The sequence below is a fragment of the Macrotis lagotis genome, chromosome X, assembly GCF_037893015.1.
Source record: "Macrotis lagotis isolate mMagLag1 chromosome X, bilby.v1.9.chrom.fasta, whole genome shotgun sequence".
NCBI lineage: Eukaryota > Metazoa > Chordata > Mammalia > Peramelemorphia > Peramelidae > Macrotis > Macrotis lagotis.
In genome coordinates, this window is record NC_133666.1 from 541,929,405 (window position 1) to 541,949,188 (window position 19,784).

General features: G+C 35.3%; 1 protein-coding gene across 1 annotated transcript in view; it reads right to left on the reverse strand.

The window, feature by feature from the left end:
• NBN (nibrin) overlaps positions 1 to 19,784 on the reverse strand; it is a 46,913-nt gene that overhangs the window by 15,526 nt on the left and 11,603 nt on the right. The window contains exons 6-12 of the mRNA XM_074199908.1: positions 17,785 to 17,902; positions 16,240 to 16,433; positions 15,390 to 15,475; positions 13,803 to 13,929; positions 11,967 to 12,236; positions 9,159 to 9,597; positions 4,819 to 4,884 (exon numbers count right to left, since the gene is read on the reverse strand). Of these exons, the coding sequence (XP_074056009.1) occupies positions 4,819 to 4,884; positions 9,159 to 9,597; positions 11,967 to 12,236; positions 13,803 to 13,929; positions 15,390 to 15,475; positions 16,240 to 16,433; positions 17,785 to 17,902 (1,300 nt within the window). The remainder of the gene's footprint in view (positions 1 to 4,818; positions 4,885 to 9,158; positions 9,598 to 11,966; positions 12,237 to 13,802; positions 13,930 to 15,389; positions 15,476 to 16,239; positions 16,434 to 17,784; positions 17,903 to 19,784) is intronic.

Consider the following 19,784-nt stretch of genomic DNA (forward strand, 5'->3'; position numbering starts at 1 on the left):
AATATTTATAAAGAGCTTTAAGGTTTGCAAAATGATTTATGTATACTACTTCATTTGAGCCTCCATAACTCATAGGTACTACCATTATTAATATCACCATTTTATACATGAGAAAACTGACCCTGAGAAAGATTAAGTAATATGCACCTAGTCATTAAATTAGTGTTAGAGAAAGGATTTGAAACCCGGTCCAGTATTATTAAGTATCACACTGTATGGAACATTGCATTATGAGAAACAATGAATGTGAGGAATCTGAGAAATATGGGAAGAGAGAAGTAAGCAGGACAAGAAAATAAACAAAATGATTGTAATAAAATAAAATAAACAACTTAAAAGGAAGCTCAACTTGGATTAAAGGAAGCAAACAGTCTTGGTCCCATGAAAGAGAGGATGACATGTATCTTTTTTTTTTAAGGTTTTTGCAAGGCAAATGGGGTTAAGTGGCTTGCCCAAGGCCACACAGCTAGATAATTATTAAGTGTCTGAGGTCGGATTTGAACTCAGGTGTTCCTGACTCCAGGGCTGGTGCTCTGTCCACTGTGCCACCTAGCCACCCCCATGTATCTCTTTTCTTGGTAGATAAGTGGAAGAATACAGGTGTGAAATTTTGCATATACTATTAGACTATTATTTTTGTTGTTTTACTTTGTTTCATGGTACTGGCACAAAAACCAAAATATAGAAATAATTTTTAAAAAATCAACTTCAGACCTAGGAGGTAGAACCAAGATGGCGGCATGAAGGCAGGAATTCTTGGAAACTCATTCCCCCAAAACTCCAAAAGTCAACCAATTATGACTCTAGCCAAAATTTATAGGGGTAGAACCCACAGAAAGACTGAGTGATATAATTTCCCAGTCCAAGACAACTTAGAAGTTCCATGGGAAACGTCTGTTTCACTGGGACAGGGGTTGGAAAAAGCCGCTGTGAGCATGGCGGCAGATGCAGTGCAGCCAGGCTGGGTGTCTAGATCCCTGAGGGCCCCTCGGTCCAGGGCAGAGGGGGTGGTTGGATCACCAGGAACAGTCTGAAGGGATGGTGAGAGAACTCTACTACACCAAAGTGAAGAAGAGCAAGCACCAGCCTCAAAGCAGCCCTGCAGTGAGAACCTGCAGCAGGAATCGGGGAAGTCAGCCCGCACCTCCAGAGCTCTCAGCCCACAGAAGGTAAGGGGGTCGGGGGAGACTGAAGAGGTCTCTCTCTGCTCTCCCTCAGGCAAGACTTAGTTTCTTGCCCACACTCAGATTCAGGTTGCAGTCTGGGCTCCCATACCACCAGAGCTGAGCAGGGATCCTCCTCCCAGCTCCAGGGCAGAGGGGAGTACCTGTGGCCATCCACATACCAAAGCCCAGGCAAGAGAGCAGTCAGATCCTCTAAGACGTTGGAGGAATTAAGGTCCCAGTGGGGCATCACAAAAACCTCCCAAAGCCTTGGAAGTGCAGTAAATCAGTCATAGGTTGAGGAAATGAGCAAACAAACAAACAAAAAAGAAAACTCTGACCATAGAAAATTACTTTGGTCCCATGGAAGATTCAGAAGAAGAAAAAAGTGAAGCTTCTGTAACAAAATCTCCAAGCAAAACAGAAAATGAGGCTATTGGATGAGCTAAAAAAAAACAACAAAACTTTGAAAAGCAATTAAGGGAGGTAGAGGAAAAATTGGGAGAAATGAGAGCAATGCAGATAAATCATGAAAACCAAATCAGCAGCTTGGTGAAAGAAATACAAAAAAATACTTTAGAAAATAATATGTTAAAAACCAGTTTAGGCCAAATGGGAAAAGCAACACAAAAGGCAAATGAGAAGAACGCCTTAAAAAAGCAGAATTGACCAGCTGGAAAAGGAGATTTAAAAAGCTCTCTGAAGAAAATAACTCCTTCAGATGCAGAATGGAACTAAAGAAAGTCCATGACTTTGAAAGGAATCAGGAAGAAATAAAACTATTCCCCAAAAAACAAAATTTCGAAGTAAATGTGAAATATCTCATTGGAAAAACAACCAACCTCAAAAACAGAACCAGGAGAGATATTTTAAAAATTATTGGGCTACCTCAAAGTCACCACCAGGAAAAGAACCTAGACTTTATTTTTCAAGAAACAATACAGCAAAATTGCCCTGAGGTCCTAGAAGCAGAGGGCAAAATAGAAATTGAGGGAATTCATCGATCCCCTACTGAAAGAGATCCCAAAAGAAAAACTTCCAGGAATATTATAGCCAAATTTGAAAATTCCCAAGTTAAAAAGAAAATACTTAAAACCTGCCAGAAGCAAACAATTTGACTACCGTGGCTCTATAGCTAAGATTACATAGGATCTGGAAGCATTTACATTAAGGGCTTGTGGATCTTGGTTTATAACTGAGAATCAACTACCCAGAAAAATTGAACATCCTCTTTCAGAGGAAAAGATGGACTTTCAAACTTTCCTATTGAAACAACCAGAGCTGAACTTTCTAGAAAGTTTGCTCTCCAAGTACAGGACGCAAGTGAACCCAGCTGAGAAGGACTAACTATGAAGAACTTAATGATGTTGAACTGTTTGCACTCTTGCATGGGAAGAAGATACTGATAACTCATATTACTCATTTAAAGAGTTGTTACAAGGAGCATATATAGACAAGGCACAGGAAGGAGCTGAATATAATGGTATAATACAGTAAAACTATGGAGTCAATGGGTGATAAAGGAAAGTACTGGGAGGAAGAGAAAGAAGGAGCTAAGATATTTTACGTAAGAGTCAAGAAAAAAGCTTTTTCAATGGAGTGGAACAGGGGAAGGTGAGAGGGAATGAGTGACCCTTCATTCTCATCAGAAATGGCTCAGAGAGAAAATAACATACACACTTAATAGGGTATAGAAACCTATTTTACCCTAGAGAAAAATGAGAAGAAAAGGATAGGATAAGGGGGAATGGGGAGAGTGAAGGGGGAAATAAGTGATAGAGGAGAGGAAAGATTGTGGGAGAGGGTACTCAAATACAACAAACACACTTTTGAACAGGGACAGGGTGAAAGGAGAGAGAGAATAGAATAAATGAGAATGGGAAGGAACAGAGTGGAGGGACATACAACTAGTAATAGCAACTGTGGGAGAAATATTGAAAAAACTTCTTTTGTGGACTTACGATAAAGAAGACAACTCATCCCAGAGACAGAGCCATTGGAATTTGAACACAGATTGAAGTACATTTTTTTCCTCTCTCAATATTCTTGAGGTTTCTCATTTTTTTTGGGGGGGTGGGGCTTTAAGTTTACTCTCACAACAAGATTATTGTAATAAATAAAATAAATAAAAAAATCAACTTCACAGATGCAAGATAGGGAAAAGAGCAGCTCAAAAGAAGTTCATATAACTAAAATCTAGGATATTATGATGGAATGTGTATTAAAAGAGAACTATACAGATTTAGGGAAATCAGAATCCTGTTTTCTGCATTTGTCAGGTCACATCTACTAGTGTTTACTTTGGGGGTAATAATACTTTTTTTTTAATTTTATTTTTCCAACTATGTGCAATGGTGGTTTTTACCAATCATTCTTTTTGCAAAGTTTCGAGTTTTACAATTTTTCTCCCTCCCTCCCCCTGACAAAAAGCAATCTGACATAGGTTCTACATTCATACCCATGCTAAACATAGATCGATATTGATCATATTGTAAGTTATCACATTTTAAGAAGCAAATTGTTAAGTGAAGGATACTAAGAGGAGGAACAAGACCCATATAATGAAAGGGCCATATTTATGTATTTTAGTAGCCTAGAGAACAGAAGACAGATGACAACTGTTTTCAAATAGCTGGAAGCCTGTCATGTGGAAGAATGACTAGACTTGTGCTGGGCCCCAAAAAATAGAACTAAGAGCTATGGATAAAAATTGCCAAGAGGAAGATATAGATTCAATATAATAAAAAAAAAAAAACTTCTTAACAATCAAGGCTATCTAAAAATTTAAAAGGTTGCTTTGGGAATTAATGAGCTGGAGACCTAAATTAGAGCTATTTATACAAAAGCTAGATGGCATTTATTGGAAAGGCTGAGAGATTCTTAGATGGCCTCTAATGTGACTCACAACTCTGAAAGTCTGTGAACACCAGGCAGAGGAGTTTGAACTTTACTTGAAAGATAACAGTAAACTTCTCATCATGTTTGAACATACTAGTGGCATGCAGGCACACACACATAAAAATTATTCTGGGTAGTATGAAGTTATCTACAGGCTAATTTACACTCCAGATAGTAGTTAAAAGATCTAAAACCATTTCTAGCTCTCATTCTAGGAAGTTCTGAGCTAAGCAGCACAATTATTCTAATATACAACTGACCAGAATATTAAAAGAAGTAATTTATTAGCATCAACTAGAGTATACATAAAGCAATTTTATAATGGACTAATGGATATTAAGCTATTCTTTTATATACTATATATATAATATCTAATATGAAAAAATCTAAAATATCTTAAGTAGGTGAGAAGTGCAAACGAAGACAAAAAAAAAATTCTAAATGATCATAATCTGTTAAAGAAATTTTAGTTAAAAAAATAAAAACAACTCCAAATCTATCCCAAAACAAAAAATAGTGTAAACAAATGAAAAATTTGGGGAGGCTTTGTGCATCAAGTTTAATGTACACTATAGTATGGCTAAGTCATTTGTTTGAGCAATAAAATATTCAAGAGTTATCATATGCAAAGCTCTTAAAAATATGGCATGTAAGGTTTAACTGTTCTTTCATTGTTATTCTTGGCATGAGAAGCTATCACTTAGTAATTTAATTCTGATAAAGCTAACTGAAATTATTGCAAATTTCCTCTAGTTACCTGTTCTTTTACAGAAGGAAGTGTTTCTTGTTTGTTGTCACATTTTTTCCCTAGTTCATCTTCTTGCTGTTAAAACAAAAGCAGGTTTGCATGTAATTTTACATGAATGTTTTATCTTTTTACACTTTATACATGGAAAAGTAGCTCTTATCTATACACTTTCTTAAACAAGTCTTCCAAATAAATTGGAATACCGCTTTGGTCATCCTTTTAAACTAAAGCTTCCTGGGGACCCTTAGTCCCCAGACCTCATTACAATATTCTGTGCAAAAGAATGCTAAATTTTCTCTTGGTACTTTGGCTTGATTTGTCAAACATAAGCTTCTGTGTTATGTGTCAACTACTGTGCTAGGTGATGGGAATACAGAGACAAAAATAAAAGAGTTCCTGTTCTCAAGGAGCATGCAAGAATATTAAATTCCCTTACAAATAGTCCATAAAGACTAAGGTATTGAAAACCACTATTAACTAGTATTACCCCAAGAAAATAGCAAATTCAAAAACTGAGCTAGCATTCTTAACCACTTAGAATTCAAATCAAACAGAATTCTTATAAAATAAAAACTTAAATCATCAGTGGATTTCTATAGAAATATTAATTATATTTAGTGGTACAGAGAAGGATGCAACTTTCAATTTCCTATGTGTAGGGAACTACTAATGGGAAACTACTAATAATGGACATCAGCCATTGTTCTGTAATGTACACCATTTCCCAGGGCACTATACAAGGGTCACAAAATGAGTCAGAGGTAGAACTTAAACCCAGATCTCCCTTGCCCCAAGGGCAGTACTCAATCCATTGTGCCATTCTATATCTCAAGCACACAGGAATATTGTTTTGCTCACTATGGGAGTTATTACCAAAGTTGGTCCTTTCAAAGAGAAAGTAAAACCACAGAACTTCAGAATAGAGAAGGCTTTTAGAGCTCTCTGATCCAACTGGTCATTGACAGACATTGGTTATATGGCCTTTATTTGAAGGTCTCCAAAAAAGGGAGAACCAATCACATCCCAAGGCAGTCCATATTCCACTCCTGTATAGCTATATTTATTTATTGGGGAGTGGGAATGAAAGGGGGGTGGTTAGGGTTAGGTAACTTGTCCAGGGTCACACAGCCAGTAAATGTCTGAGGTCCAATTTGAACTCAGGTTCTACTGACTCCAGGGGCCAATGCTCTATCAACTATGCCACCTTAGTTTCCTCTCTGAATAGCTTTATTAAGGAATTTTCTATTAATGTAAAGCTTAAATCCTTCTCATCAATTTTATTTTTTAAATTTATTTTTATTAAAGATATTATTTGAGTTTTACAATTTCCCCCATCTTACTTCCCCCCCCCCCCATGGAAAGCAATCTGTCAGTCTTAACTTTGTTTCCATGTTGTACATTGATCCAAATTGAGTGTGATGGGAGAGAAATCATATCCTTAAGGGAGAGACAAGAAGTCTAAGAGATAAAAAGATCAGACAATAAGATATCTGTTTTTTCCCCCTAAATTACAGGGAATAGTCCTTGAACTTTGTTCAAACTCCACAGCTCTTTATCTGGATACAGATGGCACTCTCCTTTGCAGACAGCCCAAAATTATTCCCGATTGTTGCACTGATGGAATGAGCAAGTCCTTCAAGGTTGAACATCACCCCCATGTTACTGTTAGGGTGTACAGTGTTTTTCTGGTTCTACTCATCTCACTCAGCATCAGTTCATGCAAATCCCTCCAGGCTTCCCTGAATTCCCATCCCTCCTGGTTTCTAATGGAACAATAGTGTTCCATGACATACATATACCACAGTTTGCTAAGCCATTCCCCAATCAAAGGACATTTACTTGATTTCCAATTCTTTGCCACCACAAACAGGGCTGCTATAAATATTTTTGTACAAGTGATGTTTTTACCCTTTTTCATCATCTCTTCAGGGTATAGACCCAGTAATGGTATTGCTGGGTCAAAGGGTATACACATGTTTGTTGCCCTTTTGGGCGTAATTCCAAATAGCTCTCCAGAAAGGTTGGATGAGTTCACAGCTCCACCAACAGTGTAATAGTGTCCCAGATTTCCCACATCCCTTCCAACAATGATCATTATCCTTTCTGGTCATATTGGCCAATCTGAGAGGTGTGAGGTGGTACCTTAGAGAAGCTTTAATTTGCATTTCTCTAATAATTAATGATTTAGAGCAATTTTTCATATGGCTATGGATAGATCTCCTCATCTGTAAATTGCCTTTGCATATCCTTTGACCATTTGTCAATTGGGGAATGGCTTTTTGTTTTAAAAATATGACTCAGTTCTCTGTATATTTTAGAAATGAGTCCTTTGTCAGAATCATTAGTTGTAAAGATTGTTTTCCAATTTACATTTCTTTTGATCTTGGTTACAGTGGTTTTATTTGTGCAAAAATCTTTTAATTTAATGTAATCGAAATCATCTAGTTGGTTTTTGGTGATGTTCTCCAACTCTTCTTTAGTCATAAACTGCTCCCCTTTCCATAGATCTGACAGGTAAACTAGTCCTTGATTTTCTAATTTGCTTATAGTATTGTTTTTTATGTGTAAGTCCTGTAACCATTTGGATCTTATCTTGGTAAAGGGTGTTAGGTGTTGGTCTAATCTAAGTTTCTTCCATACTAACTTCCAATTATCCCAGCAGTTTTTATGAAAGAGGGAGTTTTTATCCCAATAGCTGGACTCTTTGGGTTTATCAAACAGCAGATTACTATAATTGTCTCCTGCTTTTGCACCTAGTCTATTCCACTGGTCCACCACTCTATTTCTTAGCCAGTACCAGTTTTGATCTCATCAATTTTAAATCATTGATTCCAATTCTATGTTCTGGGTCCATTAAAAAAAAACAGATTAATTAATGACAAAATTGGTTCTATTACCCTTCTTCTGTAAAACTGTAAATATTAAAATCTCAATTCAAAAGTGCTACATATACTAAAATAATATGCTGTCTTTTTAAAGGCATATCCTTTGTAGCATTTTTTTTCCAGTAGTGGTTCAAGACCCCAAAATAATTATTTGTTGGCTGATTAATCATACAGATTCATCTACTTTAGTTAATATTATCTCATTTGGTTCTACAATTGTGAGATAATTTGGCAGTGTAGAGAATGTACTGTCTTTCAAGTTAGAGTTGTTCTAGCTGGTTCTTAAGATCCATTTTAACCCTGAGATTCTGTCTTCTATTTGAAGTATCTGGCTTTAGTAATAATTCCTACAGAGAATAGAGCAAAACAAGTCATTTTCATTATTCATGTGTTCTTATGAGAGCTTGATGTAGAGACTGGTCTTGGAGTTCAAGTTCCATATATAATGGCCAGTCTTGAGCTTTGGAACAAATGGAAGCTAATTACCCCTATGAAGAATGGAATTATTCATCTTAGAATAGAGTACACTAAGGTAACTGGCCAGATTTCTGCATGTGATAGAACCACTCCCATTCTAAGTATGATGTCTCTTGGAGGCCTGATAATCCTATCCTTAGTTTGGAATTTGACAAAGATTATTTGTCATTTTAAAGTAAAGCCTGGGGAGTTTTTGAGAAACCATATGCAACCATGTGTCTTTTTCTTTAAAGTTAACATAACTCACTTTTATTTTTTTAAAAAACTCAGATTCTATTTTTTCATGTTTTTTTTTTTTTTTGCAAGGCAATGCGGTTAAGTGGCTTGCCCAAGACCACACAGCTAGGTAATTATCAAGTGTCTGAGACCGGATTTGAACTCAGGTACTCCTGACCCCAGGGCTGGTGCTCTAACCACTGTGCCACCTAGCCACCTCAAAAAGATTCTTTATTCACAAGTCTACTGTAGTTCATTACACATCTTGCAAAATTCAAGTAGTTTCATGGATTAAACTTTTTGTTTGTTTTTTTGTTTTGGGGTTTTGTAAGGCAATGAGGCTAAGTGACTTGCCCAAGGTCATACAGCTAGGTAATTATTAAGTGTCTGAGACCTCATTTGAACACAGGTCCTCTGGACTCTGGGACTGGTGATCTATGCACTGTGCCACCTAGCTACCCCCTAAATAACTCACTTCATTTACTCCTAGGTTAAGATGAACAATGGGGTGCAATGGGAACAGCACCAGATTTAATCTTAGGAGTATTCTTAGTAATCTTAGGAGATTCCAACTCCAACTTTGGCACTGTGGTCCTGGGCAAGCCACTTTTCTTTTCTGACATTTAGCTTTCTTATCCTGTAAAATCAGTGAGCCAAAATTCACTTTTCCTTAGAAGCTGACAAGGTTCACTTTAAATTGTGAAGACTTGGATGTTCCTAAATTCCTATTACTAATAAATTTAATATAGTTATCGAATGAATATTACTTACAGCTACTTTGCAACTCTCTTGAATTGGTTTATTATCCTCAGAGCCATTTTTTCTTGTTTCCAATCTTGGTTTTTTCTCTAAACTGATTCCATTCACTGGCTCTTGAACTCCAGTTTCAAACTCTTGTTCTTGTTCCATCCCCTGATGTAAATGTTCTAAAATTTCATTTTCCACAGTTAAATCATCCATTTCTTTCCTCTTTTTCAGGTTGGGTTTAAGAAGTTCATGAACTGGATTGTTTACAACAGATTTTAAATTAATGTTTTTAAATGCTTCATCTGTTTTTTTGTCCAATGTACATGGTCCTTTCTGGGACTGGTGCTGTTCTTGGTTTCTCCATGCTGAGGCAGTGGGTTGTGTTTTGTCTAAAAGAGAACAAGACAGTTCTACTCTTGCGGCTTTAGATATAGATTCTTCTTGCTCTTCTTCATCTCTTTCCCTTAGTTAAAAAGCAAAATAAAATAAAATCTTACATTTGTCATATCTCAACATTCATCTGATAGTTAAGAACGTTTTAATCAACAGCAAAGTAGATTTTTGTACATGGGGTCATTTCGTACATACAGGTCATTAATTTGATTACTCAAACACATAATACCATACATCTCTCACATGTTATAATACTATGTGTCTCTATTAATCCTGCAGAAACTCAGTGTCAAGGCCACTTTCTCTTTCATAGCAAGGTGAGAGGTGAAACCTGTAGAGCAAAGAGACAGAAGCACAGACCTCTAATTTAATAAGTCGTAATAAGAACAGCCAAAGGGCTTAGAAACAAGACAGATCGGGGGGGGGGGGGGGGGGGGGGGGGGGAAAGACAGTGAAATACCAGATAAAAATTGGCATTTGTATCTTTAAAGGATTAAAGTTTTTCAAGTGTTTTATTTACTTGATCTGATTTGAACCTCATTAACTCTGTAATATTAGAGGTATTACTGCTTTCATTTTTAATAAAGAAACTGAGCACCAGCAGTTAAGTGATTTGCTCATTGTGCCACCAGTGGTTAAGTATGTGAGCAGAATGTAAACTTAGGTCTGTCCGACTATAAGTCTACCTCTTTATGCCATCTGGCTTCTTTAGGTCAGGTTTATACTGTCAATTATCCATAGGGGTTTCCTTTTAAGTATTATCCTTGCATTTGAGGAACCTCTGGAAATATTTTATCTGACCTCCTCAAAGCAGAAACTCCCCCTAAAACACCCATAAAAGAATCTACCAATCTTATGGAACAGCTTGTTCCTTTTCATTTTGTTTTTACCATCAGAGAAATGACTGTAAGGTTCTAGGTTGGAGTTGGCATAATTTTTGCTGATGGTGAGTTGGTTGCATACTACTCTAAATGATTGGGTAAAGTGAAGATAGATAATGGTAACTGAAGCAGGGGATGAATTGGTAGGCCAATGGGATAGGAGAATTATCAAGAAGTAAATTTAATTTCAATGAAGATGGATAGGTGATAGGTGTGGTAGGCACCAAAGAAAGAAGAAGTATGTCCTTGAGATTAATAATAAATAACTGAAAAGGATCTGGGCAAATCTGAAGGCATGAACTTCAAAAGAAGTTCTTGATTAACTATAGTACTCAATTAACTATAGAAGAACAATGATCTGGTGGCAATAGTGGGAAACAAAGAAGGTACTAACACCTCCTGCCCCTTTTGAAGAGAAAAAGAACTTTGTTAAAGGCCAGTCCACCAGGAAGAAATCATCATGGTGAGAGAATTTACCTTCTTTGTGACTACTGGCAATAATTGATGATTAATGCCATCAAACAGGCAGAGAAGCACAAGAGCCCTGAACATGGCAACACCCCTTTCTCACATCCAGTATCTGAGGAAACAACACCTGTGGAAAAGAGCCATTTCTCTTCACCAACTGCCAATCAAATATCACCCACAGGGCAAGAATGGCAGCAAGGGACCCTGTTTTGTGTGCCAGGCATGTCAAATCAGCACCACCAACTATTCCAGTAGTCACAGCCCTGAAATTAAGAGCCTTGAGACAAACAATGCTTCTAGCAGAGTGCCTATTGCCATGAATTGTTAGACAATTCCTATGCATCTGCCAACTATGGTTCCTCAAGATTCAGAAAAATTATTGCCATTAAAGTCCTCAACACTGTCAAATGGCTCAAAATTAGAGATCTGACTTTTTCAGTAATGGCATTAAAGAGGCATTACCCCCTACTTTTCTGTTACCCCCAAAGGGTCATTGGATCTTTTCATCTGACTCAAAGTTGACACCTTCCATATGTGTTGTCTCCCCTTTAGACTGTGAATATCTTGAGAGCATGAACTATCTTGTTCTATTATTTGAATTTCTCAGTCCTTAGCATAGTTCTTTGCACATAGTAAGCACTTAATTTTTTTTTCATTCATTCAATAGGAGTGAACACTATTGTAGAGGTATCTAAAGGATTAGAGACTTCAACTCCAGTGCTCTATGCTCTTTATTTTAAGTCACTGACTGTTCATTTGAGTATTAACTGAAGAGAAGGAAAGATAGTAGCTGGAAGTAAAAGACAACCAAGTGGTGAGGTGGAAGACTAAAGTTGCTGGAGAATGGGTCTAACCTAAGTGAAGTAAAAAGATCTTAGAGAAGAGGTGAGAACAATGGCTTCCTCTTCCTCTGAGGTGGGAGAAAATGAGATGGCCTTCATTTTTCAGCTAAGTAGCAAGCAAATACATCTTAAAACTTTAATGATGAGTAAGCACAACAAATCAAATACCACAGAACAACATATACTTATTCCAAATAAGTAAATGATCATGTATTCATAAAACACAGGTAGAATTATTAGAAATTTACCTTTTCTTTGTTACTGATTGGAAATAGTTTCTAATGGAATTAGACTGTTGTTGTTGAGAAGCTTGTTCTTTCCTTCTGCCTGAACTTTGAGTTGGGGAAATTTGACTCTTTGTAGTTTTTAAAGTATGATTAAGAGGCTTTGTTCCTAAATTAACACTGTAATTTGTATTAGAAGTTTCTTTTACGGTAAATATTTCTTGTGAAAACATTTTGGATCTTTGTTCCATTTGGGGAGTTTCATTCTCTTTTGGATTTTCACTTAAATTCATGCTGAAATAAAAAAAAAGACATCCTAGATAAAGGTGAGTTTAATAGAAAGCAACATAATACAAAGAAAATTGGCTTTAAATAGAATTGCATACTTCTTCATAAATTTTTAAAATTTAAAATTAAACAGGTACCAATTCAATAATACAGACAATTCTTCAACTTGAGACAATACAGATCAGCATAACAAAAAGCTTCCTTCCACTCTTTTTCATCTATGCTCTTTGATAGCACAGATTATTTCTTATAAAAAAATTTTTAATAGATTTTTTATTTTTTCTTTTACATATACTTCTGTGGAACAGTCTACTATATACTCTGTAGGACTGAACATATACCACTTATTAAATATGCTAATCATAATATATGTGTGTGTATGTGTATATATATATATATATATATATATATATATATATATATATATATATACACATGCACACAGAACTATCTTCCATTATTATTTGTTATGTCATACATTGGCTGGCAGGAACTGACTTTGAAGTTTAAAACATTCAATATTAATTCATGTAACAAACCTTCACACAGGAAAATTTAAATTGGGAATTAGAGACAGAGGTTTGGTACATACTCATAACCTTGGTTTTGGGAACTTATTGTGAGGACTAACTCTACCAATGAAGTAAATAATTAATCTGCAACTTGAGTTGTAAACTTTCAGTTGCATGTTGCACTGAAGAATTACTGATTTTTCCAGAATTAAGTAGACAGTAGATGTCAGAGGCAGGCCTTAAACCCAGGTTTTCCTGACTTTAAGGCATGATCTACTGCCTCTCTATCTAAGGTTTTAAAAGCTCAGAAAGAAAAAAAAAAAAAAAAAGAAAAAGAGGGAATAAAGGACAGCTAGGTGGTACAGAGGATAGAGTACTGGTCCTGGAGTAGGAGGACCTGAGTTCAAAAAAAAAGTTCAGAAAGCATCTTAAACATTATTCCATCTAAAAACTGAGGTTGTCAAATCAACGTCAAAACAACAAATCAACTGACAAAAGAAAGAATTAATGTAAAACATAATGGAAATAAAATGAATTAGTGAGAATTACAATATGTTCATTACCAGTTTCAGTGCTACTTTTTAATATAAATTCCCACTCTCTAAATATTTCAAAGTAAAATGCATATCATCTAATATAGAAAATATTAATTGCAAAAATAAAAAGTTATAAATCTGTGATAGAAGCATATTCAATACTCTCTCTATATATGTAATATGTAAGTGTATATGTATGTAAATGAAGTGTCTAAAAAGGAAAGAAACATTCTACAATCTATTCATAAAAAGTAATTTTATCACCTAATAGCCTTAATGAAATGCATATATTTTTCAAATTAAAAGAAATGATTTTCTCTCGATCAGTATTTCTGTGTTTATGTAAAGTAACTAGAAAATTAAAGATGATTAGAATATTTATACAGCAGTAAGTTGATCTCAAAATGTTATCAGCAACTAAAGTATTCTGGATATTAGAAGACTACATATATGCTATTAATTTATTACTAAAATAACATCTCAGAAAAGGAAAAAAATCTAGTACATTTACAAAAAAATTTTACCAAGTATCTGCATGTTCTGATTCTGTGTCAGGTATACATGCTGTGATATTCATTGTGGCACCTGGCATTAAGGTTTCATTTACCATTATATTCTGAGATAGACTTGGTCTTGGAGTTGGAGTCAATCCTATAAATTACACATGAAAAGAAACAGAGTGATGAATACATGTAAGTCATTTCCTTATACCTTATGGTTACAAGCTCATAGATTATATACACTTATATTTACTCACATAATTTTAATACCACATGTACAGATAAATGAATGGGCTAGTTAACATTAGCTATGCATCTTACTAGTTGGTAATAAGATTACATTTATTTTAATCAAATAAATTAAAAAAACTAATCAGTACTAAGGTCATTCCAGTAATAATCTGCTCAACATGGTTAATTGTTTTTTTGGTGGAAGCAGTCTAGGTTTAGTTAGAAGTTTTGGTTTGAATGCCAACTCTCCTCTTATTATCAGTGGGGCCTAGGGCAGGCCATTTCCTAAGTCTGGGGTTGAATTTCCTTGTTTGTAAAATAAAGAGAGTTAATCAGATTATCTAAGAACTATTCTTTTCTAAATTCCTTGAAATTACATCACAGGTAGCATTTAAGCTTAGTTTCATGAGCACAGTGTTATAAAAAAAGACAACTCACCAAGTTAGGCATAGTTTTGTGGCTTTACAGTTAGGATATAAAGCATTAAAGGTGATATTGCAAATGATGCTAGTCAGGGTAATATTACATAGCATATTCCTTATGTCATATTTAACTTACGAAAAAGAAATTTGTTATCAATACCACACAATCTTCATAAACCAGAGAGACAGGGATTTCATTTTTAGAAAGAATACTCATATTCAAACAGGAAAGGGACTGATAAAGAGAAAAAAAAAGGCTAAATAAGGATTGGAAGATGAAATCAGGCCAGATTACCCAGAGCAACAGTAAGTTTGAGGGTCAAGGCCTACATATGGGAAAAGCTTAAAAACAGAATAAGAAAAGGCAACATCTGGCAGAAGGAACTGTTTAGTGTTTTAAATCTAGTACAAGGGAGGATGATAGTAAGGGTATACTTTTTGTGGTTAGATACCATTTAAAATACTGTGTTCTGGGGATGAGATTCTAGTAATGAAATTGAAAAAGTGAAACACATTCAGAAAGGATGAGATTATAATATTTAAAGATAAATTTAAAGAAAAGGAAACATTTGAGAAAGAGCTATCATCTGAAGGCTTTCATAGAGAAAAGGACTTGTTCTACTTAGGAACAAAGGGCAGAACTAAGATTAATAAATACAATTTACAGCTAGGTAAATGAAATGCTTGCTGTACAAAACTGTAACTGAGTGCAGTGCCTTCAAAAGTGGTACAATATTGCAAGACAAATAACTGCAAGATGAGTTTGTAAAAAAAAAAAAGCCTCTAACTCAATAGCAATAGAGTTCTATGACATCTTTAAAAAGTACAAAAGTAGGAAAACAGAACATGCCAGAAGACAAAATTATCCTACCCTATCAAGTAAAGTAGTAACATATCAAAGGCAAATAGATTTACTTCACAACCAAGACCCAAACAAAAATAATAGTGATTCAATTACCTGCATGAGGGTTGCAGTAAGTTTCTGTGGACATGAAAACAACTGCTAATCCAATTTCTGCTTCAGGGATGGCTCTAAGACTCTGACTATTAAAGATAAGATTTTAATGGTAATAATGACATTCTAAAACAATCAATGACTTTAATTAAGCTGTTTAACTATGGAAGTCCCTTTATCTCCCTGAAATTCAATTGCCTTACTTGAAAACTTGGGAACAGTACAATCTCAGATAGTTATGAGGAAAGGGCTTTCTAGAACTCAGAGCATTACCTCAGAGTGATTTAAGATGTGGGATCCCCTTTGTACTTTGAGGAGGCTCTCTCTCACAGTTTCTGTCACTACTAATCATCTACTAGGTATGACTTATTTTTTCTCACAGTAATAATAGACACAATTTTAAGGTATCAACTTCATTGCTCATCATACTTCTCATTTCTACCTATGTATTAATTATAAAAAAAACTTTTTTTTTCTAATGGGTGAGGTGCTGACACCTGAGAATTTACTTTAATTGTAGGGAAATTAAGGTAAATCTTGCCTGCAATTCAGGGCTTTCAACAGAATAACTTTCCTCAATTATTATACTTTGTACCCTAAGTTAAGTTCCTCTAAAATTCATCTGACTTATGGATTCATGCCAGAGAGAATAAAGAACATTACAGCACAAAGAAAAAATGTCTCTGACATTAAAATATGCCAATTTTAGCATACTAACTGCTTAAAGTGCTAGTTTTATGAGTTCCTTCATCGTACCTCATCATACCTTCTATATTTCTGATGAAAAATAGAGCAAGACTGCAATGACACTTGCACAAATCTACAGTTCTATTATCAAAGAGCAATTGTATACCTTTGAAGCACATCAATAACTGACTGAATCCATTTTCTCACAGAATCAGGTACTAAAACTTGTGAATTTGTTAATCCAGCATCAACAATACATGTTCCAGGAGTTAAAAAAGAAGTAACAGCTTCTTTATCTTCTTCTGTTGCCAATTTAGCTTCTCCACCTCCAAGAAGAATTGCTGGGCTCAATTTCTTATGCTGAAATTTGTATTTTTTGAAGGAAAAAAAATAAGCTGATTGTAATTCATTCTTGTTGAATACTCTTACACTGCTTATCCCAAATATTTAAGGTACACAATTACTCTCATAGCTCTCACCAAGAACAGGATGACTAGTAGAAAACAATATGGCTCTTCTGATACACAAAATGATCTAGTAGCTTAGATTGGCCTTAAGAACTGGGAGGTCTGAAGTTCTCTCAATGATACATTCGGGCTGTGTGTAACCATAACCATAGGCAAGTCACTCAATCTCTCAGTACTCTAAGCAATGGTGAAGGGAGCTTCTACCACAATACATTCACAGGTTTAGACCAAAAAACAAAAACAAAAAAAAAACCACAGTTGGCTCAGTGGATACAGCACCAACCAACCCTGGAGTCAGGAGTGCCTGAGTTCAAATCTGATCTCACACACTTAATAATTACCTAGCTGTGTGGCCTTGGGCAAGCCACTTAAGTCCCATTTGCCTTGCAAAATCCTAAGGAAAAAAAAAATATAGAGAAACTCCCTTAGAGTTATGTACTATCTTCCACTGGTATAGGATTTTATTCAATTACCAAGAACATTAACATCCACAATAGCCTTTGAAAATATGAACAACAAAAAAATCACTAATAAAAATCAGTTAGTGGTGCCCAACTGCTATATATATTAGCTAGATAGCATGCTAAATGCTATTTTCATCCCTATTTTATAGAGGAGGAAAAAGAGCACAAAGAGAGGTTCAGGGACTTGCCTTGGAAAATGAGATGATGAAAACTCAAGTTTCCTGACACCTAAAGTTCTTTATCCTTTTTCTAGACCATGCAGCTCCCATTGTCAATACTTGTCTTTTATACATCCTGTTCAAGAACCAGATATTAATAAATATGATTATACTATATAGAGGCTCAAAATGGAGCAACACTGATTACCAAAAATTCTACCCAGTGATAAAGGCAAAAATAATCCTTAGCAAGTCTTTTAAAATGTCAAATTCATACATAACGTGCATAAAAATTGTTCTCACTGATATATGGAGTTATAATACTATGTGTATTTGTAATTCCCCTAATAAGGTAGGTTAACTAACGGGTGAGGCAATGTAGCATGAGGTATACCATTATTTGACCTCTGGTTCAGTAACACCAAGGTTCAAGTCCTGCCTCTGACATATGTCAGTAGCATTAACTTGGCCAAGTCACCTAACCCCTTAATGTCTCAAAAGATTCTAAGTGGCAGAACAGCTCCCCTTGAACCTCAGTAGAGGAAACTTTCCATGCCATTAAAATTAAAGGACCAGACCTTTGTCCCCCCACTCTCTCTCCCCAAAAGTTCATTAATATTACCTGTTTAGAATTTAAAAATATAAAAGTTTTCCCACTGAAAATTTGTTTTCTTTCCTTACGCCTTGCTAGATCCACATTTTCATTATTAAGGGCAGGTTCATCAATAGGAGGATAAAAACTGTAGGAAAAGTAAATTATATTAAAATAATATACAATATAAGTTCCTGTTAATAATTTGATAATAATGGCTATCTAAATAAGATGGCTTTACTTCTCTGGGGACAAGATCACTACGAACACTGTGTAAGAAATACCATAATAAGCCTTTTTTGCATATGATGTGATATTAGTATATATAATACACACACACACACACACACACACACATATGTATATCATATACATACACAGAAATAAATACTTCTTCCAAGGAGATTGGATAAAAAGAGGAACCAGTTAGAGAGCATTAAGAAAAACTGCTAAACCAAAGCAGTTGGCATTACAAAAATAAGCTGCTTTTTCACCCATTTGTCTTTTTTTTGTTGTCCCTTGGATTTCGTTTTACCCTTCCATCTATTTTTGCCTTTATTCCCTTTCCCCATTCTCTCACCATTTTTGAGGCCATCTACCTTTCCAATACTTACCAGCTCTTAAGGCCAGTCTAAGCTACTCTATTTTTTTAAATGCACATAAATCCATTCTCCTATTCCATTTGAGTTCAAAGAAAATGACTGCTGTGAATTTTCTTTACCCTAAAAAAAATGTGTCTCTTGAGAACAGAGGGAGCATTTTCAGTTTCGTGTAGTGTCTAACACTGTGCTCTCATACCAGATTGCTGTATATACATAAGAATGTATATATGTATAAGGTAGTTCTCTTTATAAGTCCATGTACTAAATGAATTATTTCAGAACCTGGAGCAAAAAAGCCTACTAGAGCTATGGAGGTGTATAATTGCCCTATGGCTTCTCTCAGTTGAACTGTGATAAGGTTTCAGTTTGTCCTTACATGGTGTTTGCAATTTATTTCTATCATGTCCTAAGTCAAAAAACTGCCCAAAGAGCTTATAGTCTTACAATAAATAAAACACATAATAATGACATGCATTCATTCAGTCAGTCAATGAGTACTTAGTATAGAGTTGCAATGCACTGTTCCAGATGGTAGGCAGGGAAATACAAGAGTAAGGAAAAACATGGTTCCTGTCATCACAAAGCTTACAACATATTAAAGAAGTATATAAACTAAATAAGCAATTTAATATATGGGAAAGAATTTAAGGTTTAACACTGACCAAGTATATACTAATTCAATTCTATCAATTCATGAGAATTGCTTAGCAACTACCATTATTGAATCAGTCATGAATCCTGCTACATTTCCTTTCTAAACTATTAAGATGGAATCTTTTGTTAGCTTGCTTAACATCCTCCTCACTTCTCACTGGCTGCATTACTCTGGGACATTCTGCATCTGCAGCATTACTTGCTTTTACCTCTGGGGAAAAAAAATGCTCCTGGAGTCAAAGCCTCCCTACCCCCTTGGCTTTCCAATTGACTTTTGCTTTTTTGTCTTCCCCATTAGATTAGAAGCTCCTTGAAGACAAGGACTGTCTTTCTTTTTTCCTAAATGTATCTCCAATTCTAAGCACTGTGTCTAAAATCTAATATTTTATATATGTGTGTGTGTGTGTGTGTGTGTGTGTGTGTGTGTGTGTGTGTGTGTGTATATATATATATATATGTAATTAATGAACTGAACTGAATTTTCCACATGGCCCCCCAAAATTTCATCATATTGCAAGATACCATTAGCCTCAGAATTCATACTATCATTACTCTCTTATCCCTAAAATTGGAAGGTTGGAGCTTCATTTAAGAATGAAGCTTTCAGATTTCAGAACATTTCATTTTTCACCTGTACTACTCTGGGACTTTTCCATCCTCTCATCTTCCACATTCCCTTCCCAATTTTTTTTTCAGATTTCTTTTAGGTGCTACCTTCTACTATTAAATTGTTAAGATCCTCAAGGGAGGTAGGAACTGACTCTTTTTTTTGTA